The sequence below is a fragment of the Podarcis pityusensis genome, assembly GCF_964106645.2.
Source record: "Podarcis pityusensis genome assembly, chromosome: 8".
Taxonomy (NCBI): domain Eukaryota; kingdom Metazoa; phylum Chordata; class Lepidosauria; order Squamata; family Lacertidae; genus Podarcis; species Podarcis pityusensis.
In genome coordinates this window covers 18786844-18811336 of record NC_138033.1, presented here as the reverse complement: position 1 = coordinate 18811336, position 24493 = coordinate 18786844, and the positions used below count along the sequence as shown (strand labels likewise).

General features: G+C 46.3%; 1 protein-coding gene and 1 long non-coding RNA gene across 3 annotated transcripts; one reads left to right on the top strand and one right to left on the bottom strand.

Annotated features, from left to right (window-relative positions):
- Positions 1–2724: 2724 nt before the first annotated feature.
- Positions 2725–15424, bottom strand: UPK1A (uroplakin 1A). 2 transcript variants are annotated; one of them, XM_081019295.1, is made up of 8 exons: positions 15266–15424; positions 9073–9174; positions 8260–8460; positions 7737–7811; positions 6100–6207; positions 4282–4461; positions 3999–4082; positions 2725–3105 (listed from the first exon to the last, which is right to left on the bottom strand). In XM_081019295.1, the coding sequence occupies exons 2-8, from the start codon at positions 9133–9135 to the stop codon at positions 3061–3063; spliced, it is 756 nt and encodes a 251-aa protein (XP_080875421.1). In that variant the 5' UTR covers positions 9136–9174; positions 15266–15424; the 3' UTR covers positions 2725–3060. The 2 variants fall into 2 exon arrangements, with proteins under 2 accessions (XP_080875421.1, XP_080875422.1); XM_081019296.1 differs by lacking the exon at positions 15266–15424 and adding an exon at positions 9969–10859.
- Positions 15425–21454: 6030 nt separating this feature from the next.
- LOC308482981 lies at positions 21455–23687 on the top strand. Its single transcript, XR_013989533.1, has 2 exons — positions 21455–23241; positions 23365–23687. It is a non-coding gene; the product is annotated as an uncharacterized lncRNA (long non-coding RNA).
- Positions 23688–24493: the final 806 nt, after the last annotated feature.

Below are 24493 nucleotides of genomic sequence, written 5' to 3'. Positions count from 1 at the left end.
TTGTGTTCTTCATCATCATCATCATCCTCATCTTATTATTACTGAAATTTATATCCTGCGCTTCTCTTTAAGGAGCCCAGGGCAGAAAAACACATCAACAATACAATACAATTTAAACTTCTAAAAACAACCTTCTAAAAACCAGTTGAAAGCCTCCAAAAACAATCACGTACTCTTGCAGTTTATAATTTCAGGGTTGCTGGATCTTTCAGCCACCAAATGCATGGGTAAACAGGAATGTTTTTAGATTCTTCCTAAAGGTTAAGAATGTGGGAGACAGATGAACCTCTCTAGTGAGGCTGTTCCACAAACACGGAACCACCACCAAAAAGGCCCTGTCATGGGTCACCACCAACCAGGTCACTAGGCCTCAAGCCTGCCTAGGGCCCACGTCAACCAAAGTTATCTGCTCAGAGGACATACCAATCCCGAAGCTAGACACGAACATCCCTTTCTCTTTAGAAATAGCCAAACAGGCACAAGAAACTCCTGTCTCCACCCAAATGCACCCAGGTCCAATACAATCTGGTGACTAAACCATATGACACCATCCACACATTTGCACCAATAGACCAGGGATGTCAGTGGCACTTGGCCGCAGTTCAATTTTGCTGTTGGTTTCCTTTTATCAATTCCGGATGTTGAGGGTGAAATAGGAGGTTGGTCATAGTTGTTTCCTACACACCACCACCAAACAGTGAGGCTAAGTGGTGGGTTCCTCAGCTCAACATCTATTTCACTATATATGGTGAGAGGAGTAGGCCCAATGATGACCAGAAGTCAAGGCCATTTCCAAGGGGAAGAAGAAGGAAGCCATACCATCTCCATTCCTCTTCTTTCTTGTGGATGACTTCCAGGATTTGCTGCCTATGTGCCCTTGGTAGTTGGTGGTTTTTGTTTTGTAATGTTCAACACATGCTCCTTCATGCGCTGTCTTACGAACACCTGTTATTTTTAGAGCGCGCCCAGATGTTTCCTCTCTGGGCAGTTTCCCAGGTCAACGGGGATGAATTTTCATGCTGTTTAAAGTTTTGTAAAGTCTGCTGGCTAGTTTCATATCCAGAGAGAGCTTTTTATAGTATCTTTTAGCCTTTTCACCCATTGCAGTCATTTATTATTATTATTATTATTTTAATGACGAATGTTTAGAACATAGGCTGCATGTAAAGTGCGTGATTTGCCCCAAAGAACCCAGGGAACTGTAGATTGTTAATGGTGCTGGGAATTGTAGCTCCACGAGGGATAAACCACACTTCCCATGATTCTATGGGGGAAGCCATGGGCTTACATGCCTTAAATGCCCTTCCCTACTTTAACCATCTATTTGGCACAAAATGAGCTCTGATGACACAGTGTTGTACTTCTTTTCTTACTCGCCTAGCCTTGCTGCAAGCTGTGAAGTGGCTACCAAAGAGTGACATTAGAAAAACAATTTCTAAAACTGGAGGACTGATTCACACATGATCTAGACAGCCCTTGTTGTAGGAAGCGACCTGGAAGTTCTAGCACCGGTCTTTACAACCTGTGATAGCAGGTTCACACATGCCCATTAACGCTAGCTGCCGCAGTCACCAAATGCAGAATACACGAGGTGAAACCCAGTTTAAAGTAGCCTAGGGTGGCATTCTCTGATCGCCCTCCCTCCATTTTACCCTATCAGCCACCAGGATAAAAGATGGTGATTTGCCCAGGGTCACACTGTGAACTTTGTAGCTGGCTCAGAGGGGTTGAGGCTGTGGTGTATGCAGGTTTGGTGGTGCCTGGGCCCCCAGCCAGCACAGTTCCTTGGCAAAGTCATGTCACAGCATCTATCCTGGGAAAGTAAGAGAGGAGAAGGAATTTGGAAAGAGGTAATCGAGTGAGTCATGCCTCTTCCCTCAGAGGGATGTAGTTTTCTGCTCAGGGCAGGGAAGGGAGAAACAAAAGTGAAGGGAAGAAATAATATAACCGTAAGACCAGTTGTATAATAAAGTTGGACATTCATTTTGCTAACTTCAATTTCAAACTGGGAGTAGGTGGGACCTGGCTGGCTCCAGTTTGGTACATCATCCCCACCCACTTAGGTTTTCTATTTTTAAAAAATATTTTTTTAATTGAGTGCCAGGTTCCGGTTTAGCTGAAGGTGGATAAATAGGGCTGTTAAATCTGTGTGCTGTGGTGACTAGGGATGTGAAAAAGGCATCGTTTTCTGTGCCATCCTATGTCACATGCACCTGTGCTTTCATTCTGCTGCAGTTCTGCTTCTGACAAAAGCTATTGATATTCATCTTGCTGTCTACTGTGGCGGAATTTTACCGTACAAATGAAACACAATGCAGATGTGTGTGTGTGCACGCACACAAGCAATTAAGTCTCATTTGCAGATTGAAAGCAACAATGGTGAGTACCAATCCTATTCCTTGGATTGCTTTCCAATCTGGACGTGCCACAAATAAGCAAACCTTGGCAATTTTTGCTACCATTTCCACTGGAATTATTTCCACTGGAATTCTCTGACATCCCTAGGGGTGATCTGCCTATACAATTAAGTGGTGGGAGATCTATTGCTGTCGCTATTGTTAGAGCAACTGGAAATGGAAAGCCCTTGCTGATCTACTGCAGTGATCTGTTAGTGGATCCCCGCCTACCTTTTGCTCCCTGTTTCCTCAATCACCTTCCAGTAAGTGAACAAGCCAGATTAAATGCCATAGTTCTCAAAAAGAAAATATACACATACGGACAGAGTACCTTTTCAGGATTTCAAATATTTATTGTACATTCTTTTTAATAAAAAAAAAGTTTAACAAAAGAAGGTTAGGAAGATTCCTCCAAAGGACACTTGAGTGACAGGATGGCAGAGTTAAAGGTGTCCGGCCGTGACACCAGCCAGCCACAGTCAAGTTTGTGGGGAGCAAGTCAGCCTTACAGAACATGCTATGGTGCACTGTGACTATAGAAGGAAACCCCACGGAGGTTCCTCGCAAGGATGAATCAGGATGCTGTGCCCTGCCTTGAGGTGTAGGAAAATGGCTCCACCCTTCCCCATCATAGGGCAAATTCAGCTGGAGCAGCTGGGCTTCCTCACATTGTAGTGTAGTGGTATATAGCCAGGAGAACAACAGGGCACTGTGGAAGAGAGGACAACGTATGACAAAATTGACCGCAACTCACCCTCCCTTAACCATGTCATTACAATTTCTTTTGCACCATGCTTACTCGGCACACCTTTGGCCCTCCAGTAGTTGCAGAACTACAACTCTCTTCCCTGACCATTGGCCATGCCGACTGGGGATGACTGGGTTGTTCAGCAACATCTGGAGGGCCAAAGGTTGGCCACCCATGTTTGAAGTCTTCTTCTGAGGAGTTCAAGGTGGCTTGCACAGGGCTGTGTACACAACATACTTAAATATAGGATCCTGTAACCCATCACATCATTTCTTTTACACATAAACTGTCAAACATGCATGCAATATTTTAATCCTGACTGTGAACCAGAGACAACAAGGAAGTCATTACACAAGGACATGCTTCTCTTTTTCAAATAACGGGAGAAATAACAGGAATTGAAACATAATGAAAATAAATCCAACTGAGTTTAGGAGTTATTAAGTGTTCCGCATTACAGCATAATGTAAAGGAGATCTTTGTGCAAGCAAATCAGGTTGAGTGGTGAATAAGTTGTGTAGAGAAGCCCACTGACTCTCTTCATGAACATAAATGCTTTGATGGATCAGGCCAAAGGCCCTTCTAGTCTAGCATTGTGTTGTCACATTGGCCATTCAAAATGCCACTGCGAAGATTGCAAGCCAGACATGACTACATCAGCACTCTCCCTGCTTGCAGCCCCCAAGAACTGGCAATCGGAGGCATATCATGACTAGGTGTGAACATTGGCAGCCCCATCCTCCATGGTCTAGTCATCTTTTTAAAACCACCCAAGCTGGTGGCCGTCCCCACATCTGGTGGCAGCAAATTCCTTCCACCTCCTCCCCAAACAAGCCCTTCAAGTTAGGACTCACCGTGAGCATGAGGATAGCAAAGCCAAACCAAGAGACTCCCCAGGCATAGCTCTGTACTGCGTGCTTGATGTGCTCAAAGCAGCCCTAAGGGAGGAAGGGAGGAGAGCCAGTGAGATCTTCCCTGAGATGCTGAGAGTGCCACAATTGCCCCCGGGGGCCAAAAAGGAGGGCTGTCTTGACCTTGAGAGGGAGACTTCGCTCCAGGGCAGACAGTTCTGTACTTCTCATGAAGATGGCCAGGAATGGGAGGCAACTTCGGGAAGGGTGTTGAGGACCACAGTACCTTGGTATGGATGTAGTCGACGTGACCCAGTCTGCAGCCCTCTTCGTTGAGCATGACAAAGTTGCGATCACGCTTGCAGCAGTAGAAGGGCCAAGGGGCCACCACCTCAGGGTACCTGCTTCTGAAGACCGAGGTGTAGTTCACCCAATCCATGGGATTATTGGCGCCACAGCACTTTTGCTGGAGGTGGAAAAAGCATCCCAGTTAGTGTTAACACCTCGTATTGCAGTAGCTATTTGGGCAGAGGACCCCTTGCTTGTTTGCTATGCCTTCCCTGGCTATTATTATTTATTGAATCTGTTAGTCACTTTATCTTTCCCAAGGCAACTCAAAGTGACTTCCAACCAAACAGACAAAAAAACTCCACACAGACACATTTCTTCTTGGTTTTAACGAAATACATTAAAAATATCCCTTCTACTTCTGAAAGGCCACAGACAGTTAAAGGCCAAAGGCCTAGTTAAAGAGGAAAGTTTTCGCCTGGTGCCTAAGGATATACCGTATTTTTTGCTCTATAAGACTCACTTTTTCCCTCCTAAAAAGTAAGGGGAAATGTGTGTGTGTCTTATGGAGCGAATGCAGGCTGTGCAGCTATCCCAGAAGCCAGAACAGCAAGAGGGATTGCTGCTTTCACTGCACAGCGATCTCTCTTGCTGTTCTGGCTTCTGAGATTCAGAATCCCCCCCCCCCTTGTTTTCCTCCTCCAAAAACTAGGTGCGTCTTGTGGTCTGGTGTGTCTTATAGAGCGAAAAATACAGTATAATGATGGTGTCAGGTGAGCCTCCCTGGAGAGAGCATTCCACAACCGGGGATCCACTGCTCATTCTCATGTTGCCACCCTCTGGACTTCTCTGGGAAGGGGCACACGAAGAAGGGGCTCACATGATGATTGCAGGGTCTGGGTTGGTTCATATGGGGAGAGGCTATTCTGTTCAGGCTTCCTAGAAATATCTGGGAAGGGCTGCAGTTCAGAGGAAGATCAAATGTCAGTCTTCTCCAATCTGGTGTTCTCCAGGTTGTTGCACTACAATGCCCATCAGCCCCTGGCTGCATGGCCCAATGGTCAAGGATGATGGGAGTTGTAGTCCAAAATGTATGGAGGGCAGTCGATTGCAGAAGAGCTGACACACATCGTGTATGCAGATGGCCCAGAAGCAATCCCAGAAGTTTTCAGTGGAAATGATCAGGGGATGAGAAGGCAAATACTTCTGTCCAAAGCCTAGGAGAGCCAAGAGTCTGACCCAAAGGCATAAAGCAGCTTCTCAAGTTCCTATTCAAGAGGGCCTTGTACAAACATGAAATCAGTTTCCTAGCAGATCTAGACTTTGCATGTACATAGAGAACCACTGCCTTCAGAAACATGGATGTGCTATGCCCCGATGCTCCCATCGCTTATGGTAGGTTCCTATATTAGGAGGTAGGCAGGAAGAAGATTATGTGGACATACACCGGGGTGGGCAACCTATAACCCTCCAGATATTGATATCCAACTCACATCAGCCTCAACCAGTATGAGGAAACTGGTAGCCTAGGAGGGTGACAGGCTCCTTGAGGGATAGCATGAGACTCTTGGGTTGTGGGTTCTAGCCCCACATTGGGTGAAATATTCTTGCATTGCAGGGGTTTGGACTCAATGACCCTCATGGTCCCTTCCAACGCTACAAGACTGTGATTCCCCAGCTGCAGCATGCCAAGGCAACATCTCTTGTGCTGCTTGATGAAGCATTAGCAAATTGTTGTCAACAACAACAATAAGCTGGTCAGCTCTTGGCAGTTCTGCTCCACCCAGAGGTGGTAATTTGGGAAGGGGCAGGTTACCTCCATCATGAAACGATCCCACATGCGGGTGAGTTCCCGGCCTTGGTCAGTGTCCGCCGAGTAGAAGGCCAACATCTGTCTTGTTATTAGCTTGGAATTCGAAACCACCTTGGGTGGGGAAGGGAGAGAGAATGCTGGTCAGCCACATTCCCCAGCACCCACGTCCTTTACTAGACCCATATGTTCTGAACATTCTGCTTGTAAAGAACGTGGATTGTGTAAATGCATGGCACAATGGTTTCTAGCAGAGAAGAAAAATGACAGGCCTTCGTTCCATAAAATGAGCATGGGGTTAGGAAAAAACTATCATGGGGGATCATGGGATTAGGCAAAAACAAATCATAGGCTTCCCCCAAAGAATCATGGGAACTGTAGTTTGTTGAGGATGCCAGGAATTTAAGCTCTGTGAGGAGTCAACTTAATTTTCCTAGGATTCTTTCAAGGAAGCCATGACTGTTAAAGTGCTATAAATGTGCTTTAACGGGTGGTATGGATGTGACCCTAGGTTTTGTTGGTTCTCTACAATGAGAGAAATGGGATCACTTAAGGTGTTTAGTTTATTAGGCCAAATAGACTTTTTAAAAAACGTAACAGCCCACTTACTTCTGATATTTTTCAAGAATATACGCACCTGGCTCCCATGGTTGCAGCCTAACTGGGACACGTAAAAAGTAACTCCAACTAATTTAGCTTTACTTGTAAAACCTCTTTGTAAAGGCTTCAGCGCTTGAAATGCTAACTACCTGGACCATGGGAGTAGCCAGGATTTACGTTGAAGGGAGGGGGCAGAACTGAGCTGTTAGTTAAGTATTTCTATTTATTTACTTTATTTAGGGGGCAGCTGCCCCCCCCTTGGCAAAGCCTAGGCTCATAAGAGACAGTGGGCTGGTTCAGAGGATGCTTCAAGAGGACCAGTCCAGTGCATTAGTCTCATCTGCGCCATCCATGTGGCAATGGTCCATCCAAATGGGGGCTTTGCACTTATGCACAAAGGGCATAGGCCAAAAACTGGGCGGCTGGTTCTCAGATTAAAATTGCAACAAGTGCAATTCAGTTTGCAGAATGAAACCAGCACTACTGACAGTATCTGTGGCTCCTCTGGGTTTTTCCAAGAAGGAGCACAAGGCCAGGAGGACAAACAGAGTCTTGGAACTTGAAGGGAGGAAAACAAAACAAAAACAAAGGAAAAGTCCCCCAATGAAATATCAAAGGTCACATGTGGTTGTGTCTTGGGTGCTCGCTACAAACACACACAGAAGACACACTGTTGATTAGCTAAGGGAAGGTTATTCCCCCCTCCCCAATCATTAGATTGATCATCTGATGAGCAGGGACTGGGTGATTTTTCCTCCTGATCATAGTGCTGGACAGAGCAGAGAGACTAACATTTCTCTGCTTAGCCCAGTGCTGTGATAAGAATTAAAACTGCTCTGCCTTTGCTGGTGTTCAGCCCAGTCACCTCCCTGTGGTGATGCAGCCACTACCTGAAAATTAGGTTGGGGGTTAGTGGGCTGGAGATTTACCACCCTGGGCTAAAATATGACACAGATCCACCCTTTCTCTCAAACTGGACAGAGCCAAGTTCTGGCCAGCGGCAGGCACAGTTGGGCGACTCTCCCTGGTCTGCTTGTACTTACATAGTCACGGTGCGTGTAGGACGTGATGCAAGAAGCACACTCAAATAAGTAGACAACCAGGATCAGCACCAGATACTGAAGACAAGGAGAAAGAACCAGGTGAGCGGGTAGGGAGACTGCTGACCGCTAGGGCCTTAGCAAGCCAACCTTCCTTTCCCAAGGCAGAACATGAAGGCTGGAGACAAAGAGGCTTCTGGGGAGTCCAAACTGAAGTTTTGAGGGTTTGTTTCAAAGCCCTGCTTGAAGCCACTGATGCCAGCCCCACTTCTCTCTGGGTTTACATAGGGAAAGGTGGAACATACATCACGAACCACAGCTCTCTCTTTCAAGATGCCTTCAGTTTTCCATATTGTCACCCACAGCAATCTTGCCCTCTTCCCACCAGAAGGGGAAGCGTATCAAAGCTGACTCCATCGCTTGTCCCCCAAACACTGCTAAGGAATGGCAGGAGATTCCAGCTGGGATGGGGGGTGGGGAAGATGAGCATTCGGTAAAATCCCTTACTCCTCCCTGCTTTACTCACCAGCAACACCATCAGGCGGTTGCCATTCACAAGGCTGATAATGCCAAAGACGCACACGCAGAAGAAGCAGAAGCCGGTGAAGATGGAGATCCAGGCACCTGCGTAGACATCGTCTTTGCCTGTAACTCCCATGATGGGGTACACCTTGTAGGGATCAGCTGTTACCCAGACAGACTCTGCGTAAAGCGCCAGTCCCGCAAGCTGCATAAATATGAGAAAGCTGTGATATAGCAAGCTGCCTTGTGGGAGGTTCAAAATAGGAGCTGTAGCCAGCAGGGTAGACCCAATGAAATAACAGACCTGCCTCATTAAATTCAATGGGTCTCGCCTGAGCAGGACTGGCATTGGATACAACCCTATTTCTCCACTAAGCTCAACCTTGAATCCTCAGACTTGTCCAACTCCTGTCACCCCCAACCATCATGGTCAAAGATCAAGGCTTAGGGCCAAAGTAGAGAGCATTTGGGGTGTGGGCTTTTGCCAACTGTGGGTGCCCAGATGCTGCAACTTCTGGGGACCTGCAGATGGAATGGCCCACAGCCCAAATGCTCTCCACTTTGATTGGCAGTAGCTCTCCAGCAGGCGTCCTGCCCATTATCTATTCCGTCAACCTTTTAACTGGACATGCAGACAGTTGAACTGGGGACTTTTGATCAGCAAAGGAGATGCTCCACCACTGAGCTATGCCAGTTCTCCTTTGACACAAGTTCTGATAGCGGGGCTGTGGTGCCCCAGGTAAGACACCAGATTGTAAGCCAAAAAACCCAGGGGTTCCCCTTCTACCTACAAACATGGTAGCTTCAGCACTCTCACCATGATGATCACATTGCCCATCACCAACAGCCCCACGACAAAAGATGAGCTCTTCTCCTCCATGTTTCCCAGGAAAGGTTCCTTGCAGCAGCTGCTCAGGTTCTGTAGAAGGTGGAAAAGCACAAAAGAAATAATAAGGTGATCCTGAAAAGCCAATGGGAAAGACTTGGGATTATGGTTCGATTCCACCACTCCTGTCTCAGTTTGCATAGAAAAGAAATGCTTATGCCAGTACTCCTTCCAAAACATCCGTATCCAACAGCGTGCAGAGATGGAGAAGATTGAATGGCAAGATTGATCTAAAGACCATCTGTATCAGGTTAGACCACACAGCATTTGGGATGAGAGTCTTTTCAACGTTGGCCATGATTATGGCATTTCTGACTTCTTGGGTTGACGTGAGCTTTTGGGCTGAAATGTTGAGTTTTATTACATGTTTTATTTCGTACTCCATTCCTAGAAATCGATTTTAATGTTTCACTGTTTTAACAGTTTGTATATGAAGAGAAGTAACTGTTTTCTATTTTAAGTGTGTCTGGAGGCAGGTAACTGAGCCAATAGGTATGGACTCAAATACGCAGGTTTTAGGGAACTCCACAACATTTCTGGGAGTCAGAAGAGCTCAGGGCAGGATGCAAAACTTCCTTTGCAATGAAGGCACACCACTATGTTTTTACTCCAATGAATCAACTCAGTGGCCTTTTATCAAGGAACTCAAGACTCAGTTGACCTAAACAGGAACAGTTGCTACCTGTCTCAGGTGGGAGGGAGGGGAGAGTACCTTTGACAGCTTGAGGGCCACAATCCCTTCTGGAAATCTTCCAAGGGCCACATACATGCTAGTGGTGGGTGGGGCCAGAGGCAAAAGTAAGCAGACCAATAAATGTAAACTTTACCTTTCAACAGTAGGCCAGTGTCTACACACACTCACACATTCCTCTTTATCTTCCACCCAGGTGAGAAAGAAGCATTCAAGAATTCATCCTAACCAGCAAAAACAGTTGAGGAGAAGTTGGAGCAAGGCCAGTGGGAGGTGCCCCAAGGGTCAGATAGAAAGGTCTAGAGCAGGGTTTCCCAAACCTGGGACTCCAACTGTTTGGGAACTACAATTCCCATCATCCCTGACCACTGGTCCTGCTAGATAGGGATGGTGGGAGTTGTAGTACAGCTGGAGTTTGGGAAACCTTGGTCTGGAGGATCAGATTTGGTGCTCAGGAGTGAACTTACCACCCCGACCCATCTTGCACAGGAAAAGTGCTTCATGATAGGGAGCAAATCACAGTTCTCTTCAGCAGGGATGGGGAACATCCAGCCCAGGCTTCCATTTTGGGCAAGCTTCGAAGGACCGATCAGGAGCTTAAAGGGAGTTCCTGATGGTTCCTTTACTGGAGCAAAGCACACTCAATTGGCCATTAGTTGGTGGTGAAGGAATGCACATTGCTCCAGGAGGAGGAAGCAGCTTCCAATGAAACAGCTGTTAAAATGGAAGTGGTGGTGGTGAATTTTTTTTAGCAGTAGTTTCAGTTGAAAATTATTTCTCCCTCCCAGCATTGATCCTCAACCCCCTGAAAATCAGAGCTTCAAAGAACATTATCAGGCTGTTTGAAAGACCTTTTGCAAACAGTCCTGTGCTGCCTCCTGGACTCATGGTGTCTCCTGAGATATTTCAGAACCATTTAACCCTGCATTTTCTAGAATGTGGGAAAATCAGGTTTCTAAAATAGCACCAGAGGCCTGTGTGCAATGCTCAAGAGTGACCAATTGTGAAAAACTAGGACAAATTTTAATTCAGTTGCCCGGAACTGCTTAGAATACTGAAACTTTTTTTTTTTTTAAGGGAACCCATGCAGGCATCAGCACTGGGCCTTCTGCAAGGGTGCTGAAGCTGAGGTGGGTATGCAAGGATGCCAGGTGATGGCACCCATCTCAGAACCAGAAAAAAAATTGGTGGCCAAACAGAAATTCAGATTAATTTAAAATGCAAACTTGTGTATATTAAGACCTAACAGACCAGGGATTTGTATGATGGGACAGTCTTTAGGAAAAGAAAAAAATCTGCCCCAATTTTATGGATAAAGGCAGGGTATATATGGAGCCAAACAACCCAAGTCCTTAAGAGATTTGAAGGGAAGAGGAAGTTCCTGGCTGGGTCTGGTGTGTGTATGTTTTTTCCAGTCTGGGAGCGCCTGTCCTCAGGCACCAGTTCTTGCCTAGCTTGCTCCACAAAGGGCAGGTCTAACTGGAGGAGCTAGCTATACCCTCAGGACAGCATTGCAGGGATTCCTGGCGATCCACATTGCCTCCTCCAGAGTTGTTTTGCAGGGAGAGGAAGGTGAACAGGCCAGTGCTCTGCGACTCAAACCTGTTATGCAGAGTACACATTGCCACGCCCTCCCTCTCCAAAAGGGAAACCACCAGTTTTGGTATTGCATGGCACCAGGGAGATGGCCAGATGTTGCTAACTGTTGATGAGCCACTACAAGACCCCTCTTGATCTCCTTGTGGACTTGGCTTGGAGAGCTATCCTTGGACAGAAGTTTGTCCTCTGACGCCTCTTTGGTTGGAAGGCTGTTCTCCGCACAGTAGGACACAAGGACACCTTACCTGGGTGCAATCTTGTAGGGTTCTTCCTACATCCTTCTGTTTAATGGAAGGGGATGAAGATCAGAGGCCAAATACCATCTAATCCAGGAGTGGAGAAACTTCTTTATCCCAAGGGCCACGTTCCCTTCTGGGCAACCTTCCAAGGGCCATATGCCAGCAGTGGGCAGGGCCAGAGACAAGCGTGGGTGGAGCAACCAATGCAAATTTTACTTTTGTACAACAGGCAACCTTCAGCTCTCTGTCCTCTATTCAGACGAGCAAGATCACAGTTCAAGGGCACCTTCCAGCCAAGTCAAAGCACTCAAGGTGTGAAGGAGAACCAGTTAGGTTCTCCACCAAACCAAGCCAAACAACTTCCAAGCATTACCAAGGACCTAAGGACATTTTGGCACCTGAGGTGAACTACAAAATTATCTATGCTAAGAACAAGGGGTAGGGGAATCAAATCAACCTGACCCAATGGTTGAAAAGGAAATCAAAGGTCATAGCATGGAGGGGACAAGGCCTGCTCAGGAACATGCCAGAATAATAATAATAATAATAATAATAATAATAATAATAATAATAGTTATTCTTATTCTTTATACCCGTCCATCTGGCTGGGTTTCCCCAGCCACTCTGGGCAGCTCCCAACAGAATATTAAAAACACGCTAAAACATCAAACATTAAAAACATCCCTAAACAGGGCTGCCTTCAGATGTCTTCTAAAAGTCAGATAGTTGTTTATTTCCTTGACATCTGAAGGGAGGGCGTTCCACAGGGCAGGCACCACTACTGAGAAGGCCCTCTGCCTGGTTCCCTGTAACCTCACTTCTCACAGTGAGGGAACTGCCAGAAGGCCCTCAGAGCTGGACCTCAGTGTCCGGGCTGAACGATGGGGTTGGTGACGCTCCTTCAGGTATACTGGGCCAAGGCCATTTAGGGCTTTAAATGTCAGCACCAACACTTTGAATTGTGCAGATGGGTGCAGACCCCAGGAGACCCCAGAGGGCAGTCCCTACCACCTTCTCCCTAGGGGTGGGAGGAGATCAGCAGTGCCCCCTAGTCGCTAAGAGGTCACTGTTGAGGTGGCATGGGCTGCCAAGGAGGCGGCAGGTCCATCCTCCAAGGAGCGTGCTGAAACCTTCGCTGTCGTAGCAGCAAGCGATGCATTCCTTGGAGACAAGATCTGCTGCCCCTGTGGACCATGCCGCCCGAGGTGGTCAGTTCACCTTGCCTTATGGCCCTACCAAGAACTAATAGCCCAAAATCAGTACTGGGTTGCAAATGGGTTTAAGAATTCTGGAGGTACTTGCGTTCTGGCTAGGAGCATTTAGTCAAAGAGTTGCCTAATTAGCTCGAATCAATTATTTGAAACCCAGACTGCCCTTCTTTTTGAGAGAGAGTTTGAGGCTGTTTGCCTTTATTGTTCTTCTTGTTATTTATTAAAATTGTATACTACCCTTCAGCCGAAAATCCCAGGGTGGTTTACAACAGAAAAATACAAAATGAGAATACAAAATACTTAATAAAGCAAAAACAAACAAATAACTCTTTCCCACAAGCACATTTCAAAAGCCATAGAATGTTAATCAGCCAAATGCCTGGTTGAAGAGAAATGTTTTGCCTGGCACCTAAAGATATTAAGTGTTTCTCTTCAAAGAATACAGTGATGCCAAATGAAATTATGCACTCAAGGCATGACCATCTTTGACACATTTTATTGTCATTTTAATGTTCAGTACCTGGAAATTAGTAAATATTGGTTATTTTCATTTCAGAGGCTTTTTGTACATTGTAGTCAGTGTGTGAATTTTAGCTGGAGAGAAAGGTGGTTTTGCAGGCAATTTTCTGTCTTAAAAACAAATGTGTTTCCTGTGTGTTTACTCTGAAGTAAAACAAATCGTGCTCTATGGTGTCTACTCCCAGGCAGTAATGGCCTCCTAGGTTCTCTTGACTGGTTTCATGTTCCAGACAGCTTCTCAAAAATACGCTACATCACCATATACCATCATTTCAATGGAAATTTTGGGATATGTTCTATCAACATGATAAGCACTGAACCAGACACAGAACATTTAAAGGTGCATTTATGCTTCTTCAAACCAATATGTGAAGTGAACTGCAGGCATCCTTCAAAATTCACACTTCTCATTTTTCCAAACTTAAGTTCACTTCTCCACATCAGTTTGTGATTTGATTTTTTTAAAGTCTTCATGAAAATTCATTGGCAATTTCCCCTCTAATATACCAGTTTTTGCATGCAGTTTTGCTAAGCAATCTCCCCAACTATAAAGCATTTCTAAATGTTATTTTCACTAACAGATGCAATTTTCGTGCACATTTAGCCTGGTATTCTCATTGAATGAGAATTGAATATTATCCACTGCCATCCTGAAGTTTAGCCTCTGTTGTTTTTCTTCAACCCTCCGTACCACAGACCTAGAACTCTGCCACCAGCCTCACACTTCGGCTGCGTATGAACCATACATTTAAAGCACAATGCTTCCCCCAAAGAATCCTGGGAACGGTAGTTTGTTAAGGGTGTTGGGAATTGTAGTTCTCTGAGGGGCAGCATACTGTTCCCAAGATTCTTTGGGGAAAGCAACATACTTTAAATGTATGGTGTGTACAGAACCACACTCCTCTCAGCCACCTGGATGGAAACTGATGGCGAATCTGAGGCACAAAAGCAGGACAAGGGAGAGATTGTGCAAATACATGCACACACCTTCTTTGTGTGAGACTGAGAAGGTTAGCTGGATTGCAATAAAGCCTTGTTGACCATTTCTGGAAGGATCCATTTCATCGCACAAATGAAATGGCCCCACTTGAGGTAACTCAGCTAAAGAGATCAGATGCATCTTGCCCACAAAATCTTAGTCTTGAGGTGCCACAAGACTCCACGCTTTCCCCTGCAATGGCTACCACTCTGGAAGGACATTGCTATCAGAAGGCAGTCACCACTGATAAGAACTCTACACACATACCCTCTAAGTGTCCCTATTTACCAGAGACAGTCCCTGATTTACAGAAGCCGTCCCGGTTTCTGATTTGATCCCGGAATGTCCCACTTCTCCTTACGACGTCCCTATTTTCACTGGATAAACATTGGGATGTCCCCATTTTCACCAGAGAAATGTTGGAGGGTACATACATGGAGTACATCCCATGGACTGCAAGAAGATCAAACCTATCCATTCTTAAGGAAATCAGCCCTGAGTGCTCACTGGAAGGACAGATCCTGAAGTTGAGGCTCCAATACTTTGGCCACCTCATGAGAAGAGAAGACTCCCTGGAAAAGACCCTGATGTTGGAAAAGATTGAGGGCACAAGGAGAAGGGGATGACAAAGGACGAGAAGGCTGGACAGTGTTCTCGAAGCTACGAACATGAGTTTGACCAAACTGCGGGAGGAAGTGGAAGACAGGAGTGCCTGGCGTGCTCTGGTCCATGGGGTCACAAAGAGTCAGACACGACTAAACGACTAAACAACAATAACACATACATGGAAACAATCACAGCTTTTCAGTTTGGGACTGCAGTTTTGAAAGGCAGCAATGGGCCCCTTTCCATCCTCAAAACCTCCCGGCTTACAGCCTCCACTCACCTGTTAGCTGCAGACAAGCCAGCTGTATCCTGTTCTGCAAGGTGCAACAATCTTAAGGCTGCCCTTTATATATTTGCCCAGGCAAAGTGGGTAGGGAATGAGGGGGTCGGGGTCAGAAAACTGGACTGGACTTTCTGGATTGGAGGCAGGAAGGACTAGGGGGGAAGATTTTACCACCTGTTTTCTGCCACTCGGTTGGTTGATGCCCCACCCAGGAAAAGGCTGACTGACCAGAGCTATCACATAGTTGGATCCTCCGGGTGGTTAGCTGGGGACGGGAATTTCCCTTGCAAGGAGCCTTTGAAAGCTTGCAAGACACCCTGGCAGACAAGCAGAGTGGAAATGAAATTGTGAGGTTCATTTTTTAAAGGGGTTGAGGTTGATCGCTTTTAGTAATAATGTTCTTTTATTATTTGGATACAGCTCTGGCTTTTATTTATTTTTTCTCTTGAGTTTTAAAGCAGGGAAGATATGCTTGTGTGTGTGTGTTCATTGCAAGCTGCCTTGAGCATTTTACTTTTTTAATGGAAAAACGGGGCAGGCAATTCTATCAATAAATAAATGTACATACCTATTTGCAGCCACAATCCAATTTAGGGATAAGTCAACTCAATCAGCAGTTTTGAAAACCGCATTTATTTTTAATGGCCGTCAGCTGAATCTAAGCATTGATTTGAAGCAGCAGATTATGGGTCTAATCCCAAAAATACTTGTTAGAAGACTCCTATTCCCCCCTCCACCTCACAGAGCTATAATTCTCAGAGTTCCCCGGGAAGAGAGATTGATTGTTGACGGTGCCTCTTGTCCTTTACAACTGATTGTCCCTGTTGTTCACCACTTCTGCACTCTGTAAACATTTGAAGAGCTTTGAGTAGACTGGGATGTTGTCCCAGTTCTCTTGGGGTGGTGCTAAAACCACCTCATTTATTTTCAGCAGACATAAGTGAGTCTGGTCAAATTTGAAGCAAAACCATCCCACTTTACAACCTGCCAAACAGAGGATTATACTGGAGGAACGTGATGCAAATATTTGATGACGTCTGTTCATGTCCATAGCATAGTTTACAGACCCTCCAAGTGTCCTTATTATCCAGGGATAGTCCTGGATTTACAGAAGCCATCCTGGTTTCTGATTTGATCCCGGAATGTCCCACTTTCCCTTAGGACGCCCCTATTTTCATCAGAGAAATGTTGGGGGGTATGGAGTTATGTGACCCCTGAGCCAAGTAGATAAGTAACCTTTAGAAGACACCTGAAGACAGTCCTGTATAGGGAGGTTTTTTTAATTGTTTAATTTTTTATGTTTTTATATATGTTGGAAGCTGCTCAGAGTGGCTGGGGCAACCCAATCAGATGGGTGAGGTATAAATATTAAAATTATTATTATCATGATTAGAGAATAGGAAGTCCTTGCTTTCATTGGAGAAATGCTGAAGGGTATGAGTTTATACTGTAATAAATAGACTAGTCCAGAGGTTCTCACACAAGTGGTCCTTGTGGCATGGAAGCAGAATGGATAAAAGCATCTGTACTTGGCCCTGGAATTTTGTTATCTCCTCATCTTGACAAAAGAAACAGAGGCCATTTTGACCAGTTCAGATTATCAAGCATCTTAACAAAGCCATGGGCTGGGGCCTATGAGTGTCATAATATGGCATTAGTATGGTACACTAATTTCCCATTAAATTTTATATTTTAAAATGACCTTCTTAGCAGCTTGGTCTAGGGTCTGTGATTTTGCCTCACTGTTTTTGACAATGGGGCTGAAGAAAAACAGCTAGTGTGGTCTGCTAGGGCCAGCCCAAGTCAATTTGCCACCAGAGGTGAAGGGCGTGCCAGCTGGACTGGCAACTGGCAGCACTGTTAAAATCCTCCACTGAGGCAGCCAGTTAGTTTAGGCAGCGCTGGCTGGTGCCCATTGAAACTGGTAGGGAGGGAGGCAGGGAGGTCAACAGTAGGTGGCACTAGAGCCAATGAGAGGCAGTGTGAACTTACTCTTGTTTAGTCCCCATCCTCCACCCTGCTGAATCCTACAAGGGGCAATACTTGAGACTAAGGAGAACAGGTCTGTGTAGAGGCAGTGTGAAGCAACCACCTCAGGTGGCAAGTTCCACAGGGGCAGCGGATCCCAATGTAGCTCTTTATTACCCCCTTGTTCCTGATGTAGCTTTCTGTTAAGTTGTGGGTGAACATATCAGACGAGACAGTGATTCTTCAGACAGCTCTTGTTTATTCACAGGCCGGAACAGAACTGAACTGAAGGGTCAGCCAATCTTCTTATATACAGCTCAACTACAAAGCAACAGTAACAACTTTCTGTAAGTATCCAATCACTGAACGTCACTTTCAATTCCTTATTTGCATATGCGGAGCTGAGTGAAAACTATCTACAGTATCTCCCTGCTGGCCCAGGGTGAGAACTTCAGTACATAACACTTTAACTCACCTCTTCTTCCCTGGCGGGGTGGGAGATGGTATTTTGTAATTCGGTTCAGGTGCCAAAATGCCTTGGGCAAGCCCTGCTGTGCAGCCTAACACAGTCCTGTCTTTCCATGGATGGGAATGTTCTGAGGGCTTAGGAGGAATGGCTAGGGCAATGCCAAAGCTGCCCCCCAAAATCTGTCACCTGAGGCAGTCCCCTCACTTTGCCTGATAGGGTCAGCTCTGTGATCTGCCAAAACACCCAGCAATTTTCAAGTGACCCATCCTAGGAGAATAAGGTGGAACCTACACACATATAAAAAACTGTTCTGAAAATGCTTTTTTAAAAAGCGTTTTAAAAAATACATTGAATTTTCCATAAGGCTCACCATCGCCATCTAGTGTCACATTCTATATTGCACTTAAAGCATACTTAATGCATTTTATTTACAGCTGTATAGTTGAGTCCTAAGTTTATGTTAGTATTTTAGGTGCCACAATATTTATATATTTTGCTTTCGGGGGAGACATTTGCTCTAACCTGGCTTGCCCCCAGTACTGGACCCTTAACCAGTAAGATAAGCCTTGTTGCTCTAGGGTTAGTAGGGAAGATCTTGTAAAAACCTCTTTGTCTCTCTAACATCCCCACCACTAAAAAAGGGGGTGGCCGCTGTGGTTGCTTTTGTCCATCTCTCTCCCTAGACGTATTACTCACCATCTCTTCCTTGAAGCAAGTAGGCCTCTTGGTTTGGCCTGACACACTGGCTTAAGGTATGTAAAACATTTCCCTCCCAGTCTTCATTGGGAAATCAGGGGTGGGCAACTGGAGCACTGGAGACACAAATGGACCTCGGTCTAATTTCATGACAGTATTGAGGAGGGGGAAAGGGGGGGGAGTGGTGGCAGAAATGGAAGGCGGTGGTAGAGAGCCTACTTTGGTTCTGACCTTTAGGGATGGGGTAAAAAATAGATCCAGATCACATTTAAAGGTGAACCCATCAAGTCCCCAATTTCTGAAATAAGACAAGAACCAAAACACAGTTGTTCTTCAAAACCGGTGCTTCCCTGAAATTTGCAACCCACGGTATGTGTGCAACAATGCACGTACCAGGGCAACGTGCGCATGAAAATGCACATATTCCTGAAAATAGCATCCAGAAATGTATTAAACTGGAGGAAGTTGCTTGCAAAGGGTGTGTATTCGTCAAATCCACACACAATAATGTCTTTATTAGGAGAAATTTGCACTAAAAAGCTGATGGACATTCAAATCGCTGGCGCAATTAGAAGAACCGAATTTAAGATTGGAACAACGAGAAACTAAAAGGACTGAATCTGGCAGGTTTGTCCATTCCTAGCGAACTTGCCCACTTTGGGTTCTGCCTCCTCTGCTTGAAGGCCCTCCCAGACAAATGACCCCAGAGAGGCCGCATCAGGATCAGATCCTCCCCTTACTGTCAACAAAAGGCAGATCTGCCTTCGTTCAGTTCCAACCTGCTGGGTCCTCTGGTCTGTTCAGCCCTCAATATGCAGTTTAAAAGGTTGGAGCGCTTGATTGATAGGATTATTCACGAGTCCATTCTTCGTAAACTGGTTTATCTTGCTTGTGGATGACTCATCCAAGCAAATGATGCAAGAGATCGTGTAATCCCCTACCAGCTATGAAAATCTATTTACAGTTTGCGCTGGAATGAACGGATCTCTATGCAGAAAGCCCAAACAGACTAGATTTTGTATTTTACAGGTGGCACCTGTATTTTTCCTATTTCTGGAAATATTTCTACATTGTTTTATGCTATCCTGGCCGGTGGCCTGAGCAATGACATTATTTTAGCTAGCCATGGAGAAAGGTCAGGCTTGAGGGCCTCACCTGGCTGCAGTACATTGCTCCTTTTCCCATCTTCGTTTGGCATTGGCTCATACAGAAGTGAGGAGCCTTTGGCCCGCTAGGTGTTGCTGAACTACAACTCCCATCAGCCCCAGCGAGCATGGGCAATGGCCAGGGTTGATGGGAGTTGTGGTCTCCCCAAATATCTGCAGGACACCATGTTGGCTGCCAGCAGTTGCACTCCAAGTGAGAGACTGTGATGGCGGCATTTACCTTTATTCCCCAGGCTGCCTTATCTCAAAACTAGAATGAGCACAAACCTGAAATAACACTTCCAAAACTGTTTAGGGTGCTAAGTGCTCAAGCTATGCAGACATCTCTTAGAAGCGGCTCCTGGGCTTTGACCAGGGAGATACCCTTTCTTCACGTGTTAACACTTTGTGGTAAAGATAAGCAGGATTAACCGGCTGTTCTTCTTTCTTTGCGATCCAGGCAGTTTCTGAAGTACGGGCTGTCCTTGATCATCGCCCACTTGTCGTGTCACTGGCAGCTCCCCGGGGATCCTGTGAATTTCCTCTCCCTGGGGCCTGGTGTTGGGTCTAGTCACCTCCTTAATTCCCTGCTCTGCCCTGGAGTGATGTTATGTAAGAGAGCATTGTGGGAAATTAAAATTATGGATAGCCATGTGCCAGGGCTTAGAGTGCCACTGCCCACCACTTGCAAAGCCCCCCTCCCTGAATAGTTTTGAAAGGCCCCTGAGGAACATTTTGCCCAGAGGTCCCTCAAACCTTGAGTTGGCTCCATTAACAACGTTCAGCAGAACTGGCTCTATGACTCACACAAAATGGGGGTGCTTTGTTGGGTGGTACCATGAGAGGGAGGTGGGTGAGAATTTTGGGGTTTGTTTGCATTTGAGTGGGAAACCACCTAATTCACATTTTTGGACACATACGTGAAGTGGCACACAATCATCCTCCAGAATTCACCCTTTGTGATGCAGGTTTCTCTCAATGCTGCGTGCACAAAAATGCATATATTAGGGGATAACGTGCATAAAAATGAATAAATCATTGGAAATAACATACAAAAATGTATACTAGGGGAAATTGCTAGCAAAAGCAACTTTGTTAGTCTGAACTGCATACTGTACTAATGAATTTTCATGATGGTTTAAAAAGAGTAATAATAGTAATACTGAATTGCTCCAGAAGTGTGGAGAACTGAAATCAAGCTTGGGAAAATGAGAAATGGTGAGGAACCAAGAGAAATTCAGCTCTCCCTCACGGTAAAGGTAAAGGTAAAGGTAAAGGGACCCCTGACCATTAGGTTCAGTCGTGGCTGACTCTGGGGTTGCAGCGCTCATCTCACTTTATTGGCCGAGGGAGCAGGTGTACAGCTTCCGGTTCATGTGGCCAGCATGACTAAGCTGCTTCTGGCGAACCAGAGCAGTGCACGGAAACGCCATTTACCTTCCCACTGGGGCAGTACCTATTTATCTACTTGCACTTTGACGTGCTTTCGAACTGCTAGATTGGCAGGAGCAGGTACCGAGCAATGGGAGCTCACCCCGTCACGGGGATTTGAACCGCTGATCTTCTGATCGGCAAGCCCTAGGCTCTGTGGTTTAACCCACAGCGCCACCCGCGTCCCTCTCCCTCATGGTACATACTACGTATTAAGTGGTACACAAACACTTAGTACACGTGCACACACACACACGGATGTGGTGATCCAGTTTGTACCAGTCTCATAAGTCCTAGTGATGTGCAGAGGTGCCCCCTTGGGCCAAAGATTGGGGAGCCAAGTGGTGCAGCACACATGTGACATTGGGAAGAAGCATGTCCTCGGGGGGCAGCCTTGCCCAGTGCCATTCAGCTTCAATGGCCACAGCTCCTCCTCTCTTATGCTTAGGAGGAGTCTGCTTTTGATGCTGCGTCACGCTCGGCTTGGCGGTCCAGCCTCTTCTACCCTCTCAGTATTTCGGGTGCTGAGCTCCCTGCTACGGAATATTGAGGGGGAGGACAACACCTCCGCCCCCTAAAGCTGACACACCTGACGACATGCTAACTTGGGAGAACAAAGAGACCCTTTATAACAGCACCAAAAAAAAGCAGTCACCTTTTACGAAGTTGACCGTTATCATTGTCTTTATTCCCTTTTTTACTGTGAAGCCTCTCCAAGGCATTGTCTTAAGCTGCTGGTAGGTTATACATGCCACACCCCTGCTTCATCCATCACCACTTTCTCCTGTTGGATCAGGTGAGGGAGAAAGCAATCCTCACCATTCAATTTTGGGCCTAATGATATTGAAACCATGCTGGCTGGGGGTGATGGGGGGCCCCCACAGGTAGAAGAAGAAGAAGAAGAGGAGGAGTTTGGATTTGATATCCCGCCTTTCACTCCCCTTCAGGAGTCTCAAAGCGGCTAACATTCTCCTTTCCCTTCCTCCCCCACAACAAACACTCTGTGAGGTGAGTGGGGCTGAGAGACTTCAAAGAAGTGTGACTGGCCCAAGGTCACCCAGCAGCTGCATGTGGAGGAGCGGAGACGCGAACCCGGTTCCCCAGATTACGAGTCCACCGCTCTTAACCACTACACCACACTGGCTCTCAGGTTTCCCATTCCTGCACTTATCCTCCTTTGCAAACATATGGACTGATTCAAAAGGCCAGGATGTAAAGCTGAATGTGTGCATGATCTCCATTGCCCTGAATTAGTGAGGTGATTATGAAGGCTTTGTCTGTGGTGGTGGATCACCGATATTGCATCACACAAGCCACCACTTGAAGGACGAAGAGATCTGGGAGGGTTACCTTCAGGTCACATCACTGAAAAGCAGGCCTGGTTGAGCCGAAAACCCAAATCACAGTTTGGCTGATGTGAGCAAGTCTTGGTTCTCCCCACACCTGCTTGGATATCCTCCCTTCACAGCTGAAGCAAGCTATGGTTCTCCAGATGTTGTTGGACTCCACTTCTCATCAACCCCAGCTTATAGGAGGTGTGGTCCAACAACCTCTTAAAGGGAACCAGGTGCCCTTTCCCTGGCACAAACCATAATTTTTCTGATTTGGGCCTATGCAGGAAGTGAGGAGGAGAGGCTAAGAGTCCAAAGATTATTCTTGATGGCAACATGTTGGTTGGCCATCATAGAGAATTGGGAGAGGATGTTTATGAACTAAGACGGTCTTCTTATTTGACCTTTCCCCGACCTCCTCCTTGAAACCTCGCATTTCCAGCAAAGAGTGGAAAGTGTGTGCACACAAAGAGCCCACTGCCCCATTTCCATCCTTCCCCACCACGGCCCCCTTCACAGAAGAGTCTGGGTCTGGCGCTGGGGTTAGAGAAGTGACAACATTTTATTAGTTTGGTGGGAGGGCTGGCAATTGAAATCCATCTCCTGGTTTGTCTGTTTTGACATTTGCATCTTGATTTCAAGAGTGTCAGCATTAAAAAAAAAAAAAAAGGAACAAGAACTAAACCCGAAACAGGACAAGGAAGGGCACACAGAGTGAATAGACGACGAGGGAATTAACGGAGGGTGTTGGGGGCGCAAAGCCTTACATTCTTCATTCTCAAAACTTGAGTACAGAGCTTGCAGGGGGTTGGCCCACCCCTGGGACTGCAGGAACCTATTGGAGGAGGCAGTTCTCTGGGCATGCTGGCTCTCTTGACCGAGTGGCTATCACACTAATCTTTTATCTCCTAGGACCGCCTTTCTCAACCTTGGGTCCCCAGATGTTTTGGGCCTACAACTCCCATCATCCCTGACCACCGGTCCTGTGAGCTAGGGATCATGGGAGTTGTAGGCCAAAAACATCTGGGGACCCAAGGTTGAGAACCACTGTCCTAGGAAGATCTTTGAAGGCCAAGAGCCCAGTGTGAAATAGGATCTGGCAACAATAGGATCATTGGATATTGGCCTATACTCTGCCTCCCCTGTCAAAGACACGAATGCTTCCAAAAACTGGAAACTGCAGGAGGAGAAGGTACTGTCGTGCTCAGGCCTTACATACAGGTTTTCCAGAGGCATCAGGTTAGCCAGCGTGAGAACAGGATGCTGGACTAGGTGGGTCACTGACCTGATCCATCAGGTCTTTTTCTTACGTACTTAACCCTTCACAGTTAGGAAGCCCAATGCCTTAAAGGCATTACATCTCGGGGTGGGGTGGGGGGGACCAAAAACAAAATCAAGACCAGGGCAAAGCATCGTTTCCTCTAATCTAGCTCAAGAGTCCCAGTTTGACATATGCCAACTTTATGGTCTATTCCCTTGGCTTGCCACCCAACTGCAACCCCCAGAAAAGCTGGTAAAATGGTACAGTCCAAAAGGCGGGACAAGGCCTATCCAGTAGTGGGGGTGGGGTGGGGGAAACACTACAGTGCAATTGGTGTACACCATCAGAGGTGGCAAGAGAATGGAGCCCGTACAGTCCCCGATTCAACCTCATTTTCAGATGCTGAGATGGCTCATCCCAAAATATGCATTGCTTTGGAAGGTGATCAAGTCGAGATGGCAGCACCCTATTGCGTGATTGGCAAGGTCCTACTGTAAGGGAAAATATCTCGCTGCAAATGACAAAAATAGGCATATGTTTATCACAGCCTAGCCCTATAATGGACCCGCCCCCTTTGGAAAAAAACAAAACCCAAACCATTGCTGAACTTTAGGATGGACAAAGACCAGCCCTCTTATCTGTTTCAGCAACTTTGCCCCTCCTATCCCGTACATCTTTTGATGGGGGGGGGGCGGGGAGAGGAGAAAGAGAGGGAGGACTAGGAGGCGGGGAGGAGACCTTCAATCCTCACTTCCCCCTTCCCTCTCCAAGACTAGTCAGTAAGGTGCTGATGGAAGTTAACTGGGCCAAGGGTAGCAGAGGGTTTACCTACTTAGGCCTACCCCTCTTTAGCTGGCTTTCCAATAAATTAAGTGCAACTAGTGAGGAGTTCAAAAGGAAGCATAATACAAGTGGAGACAGAAA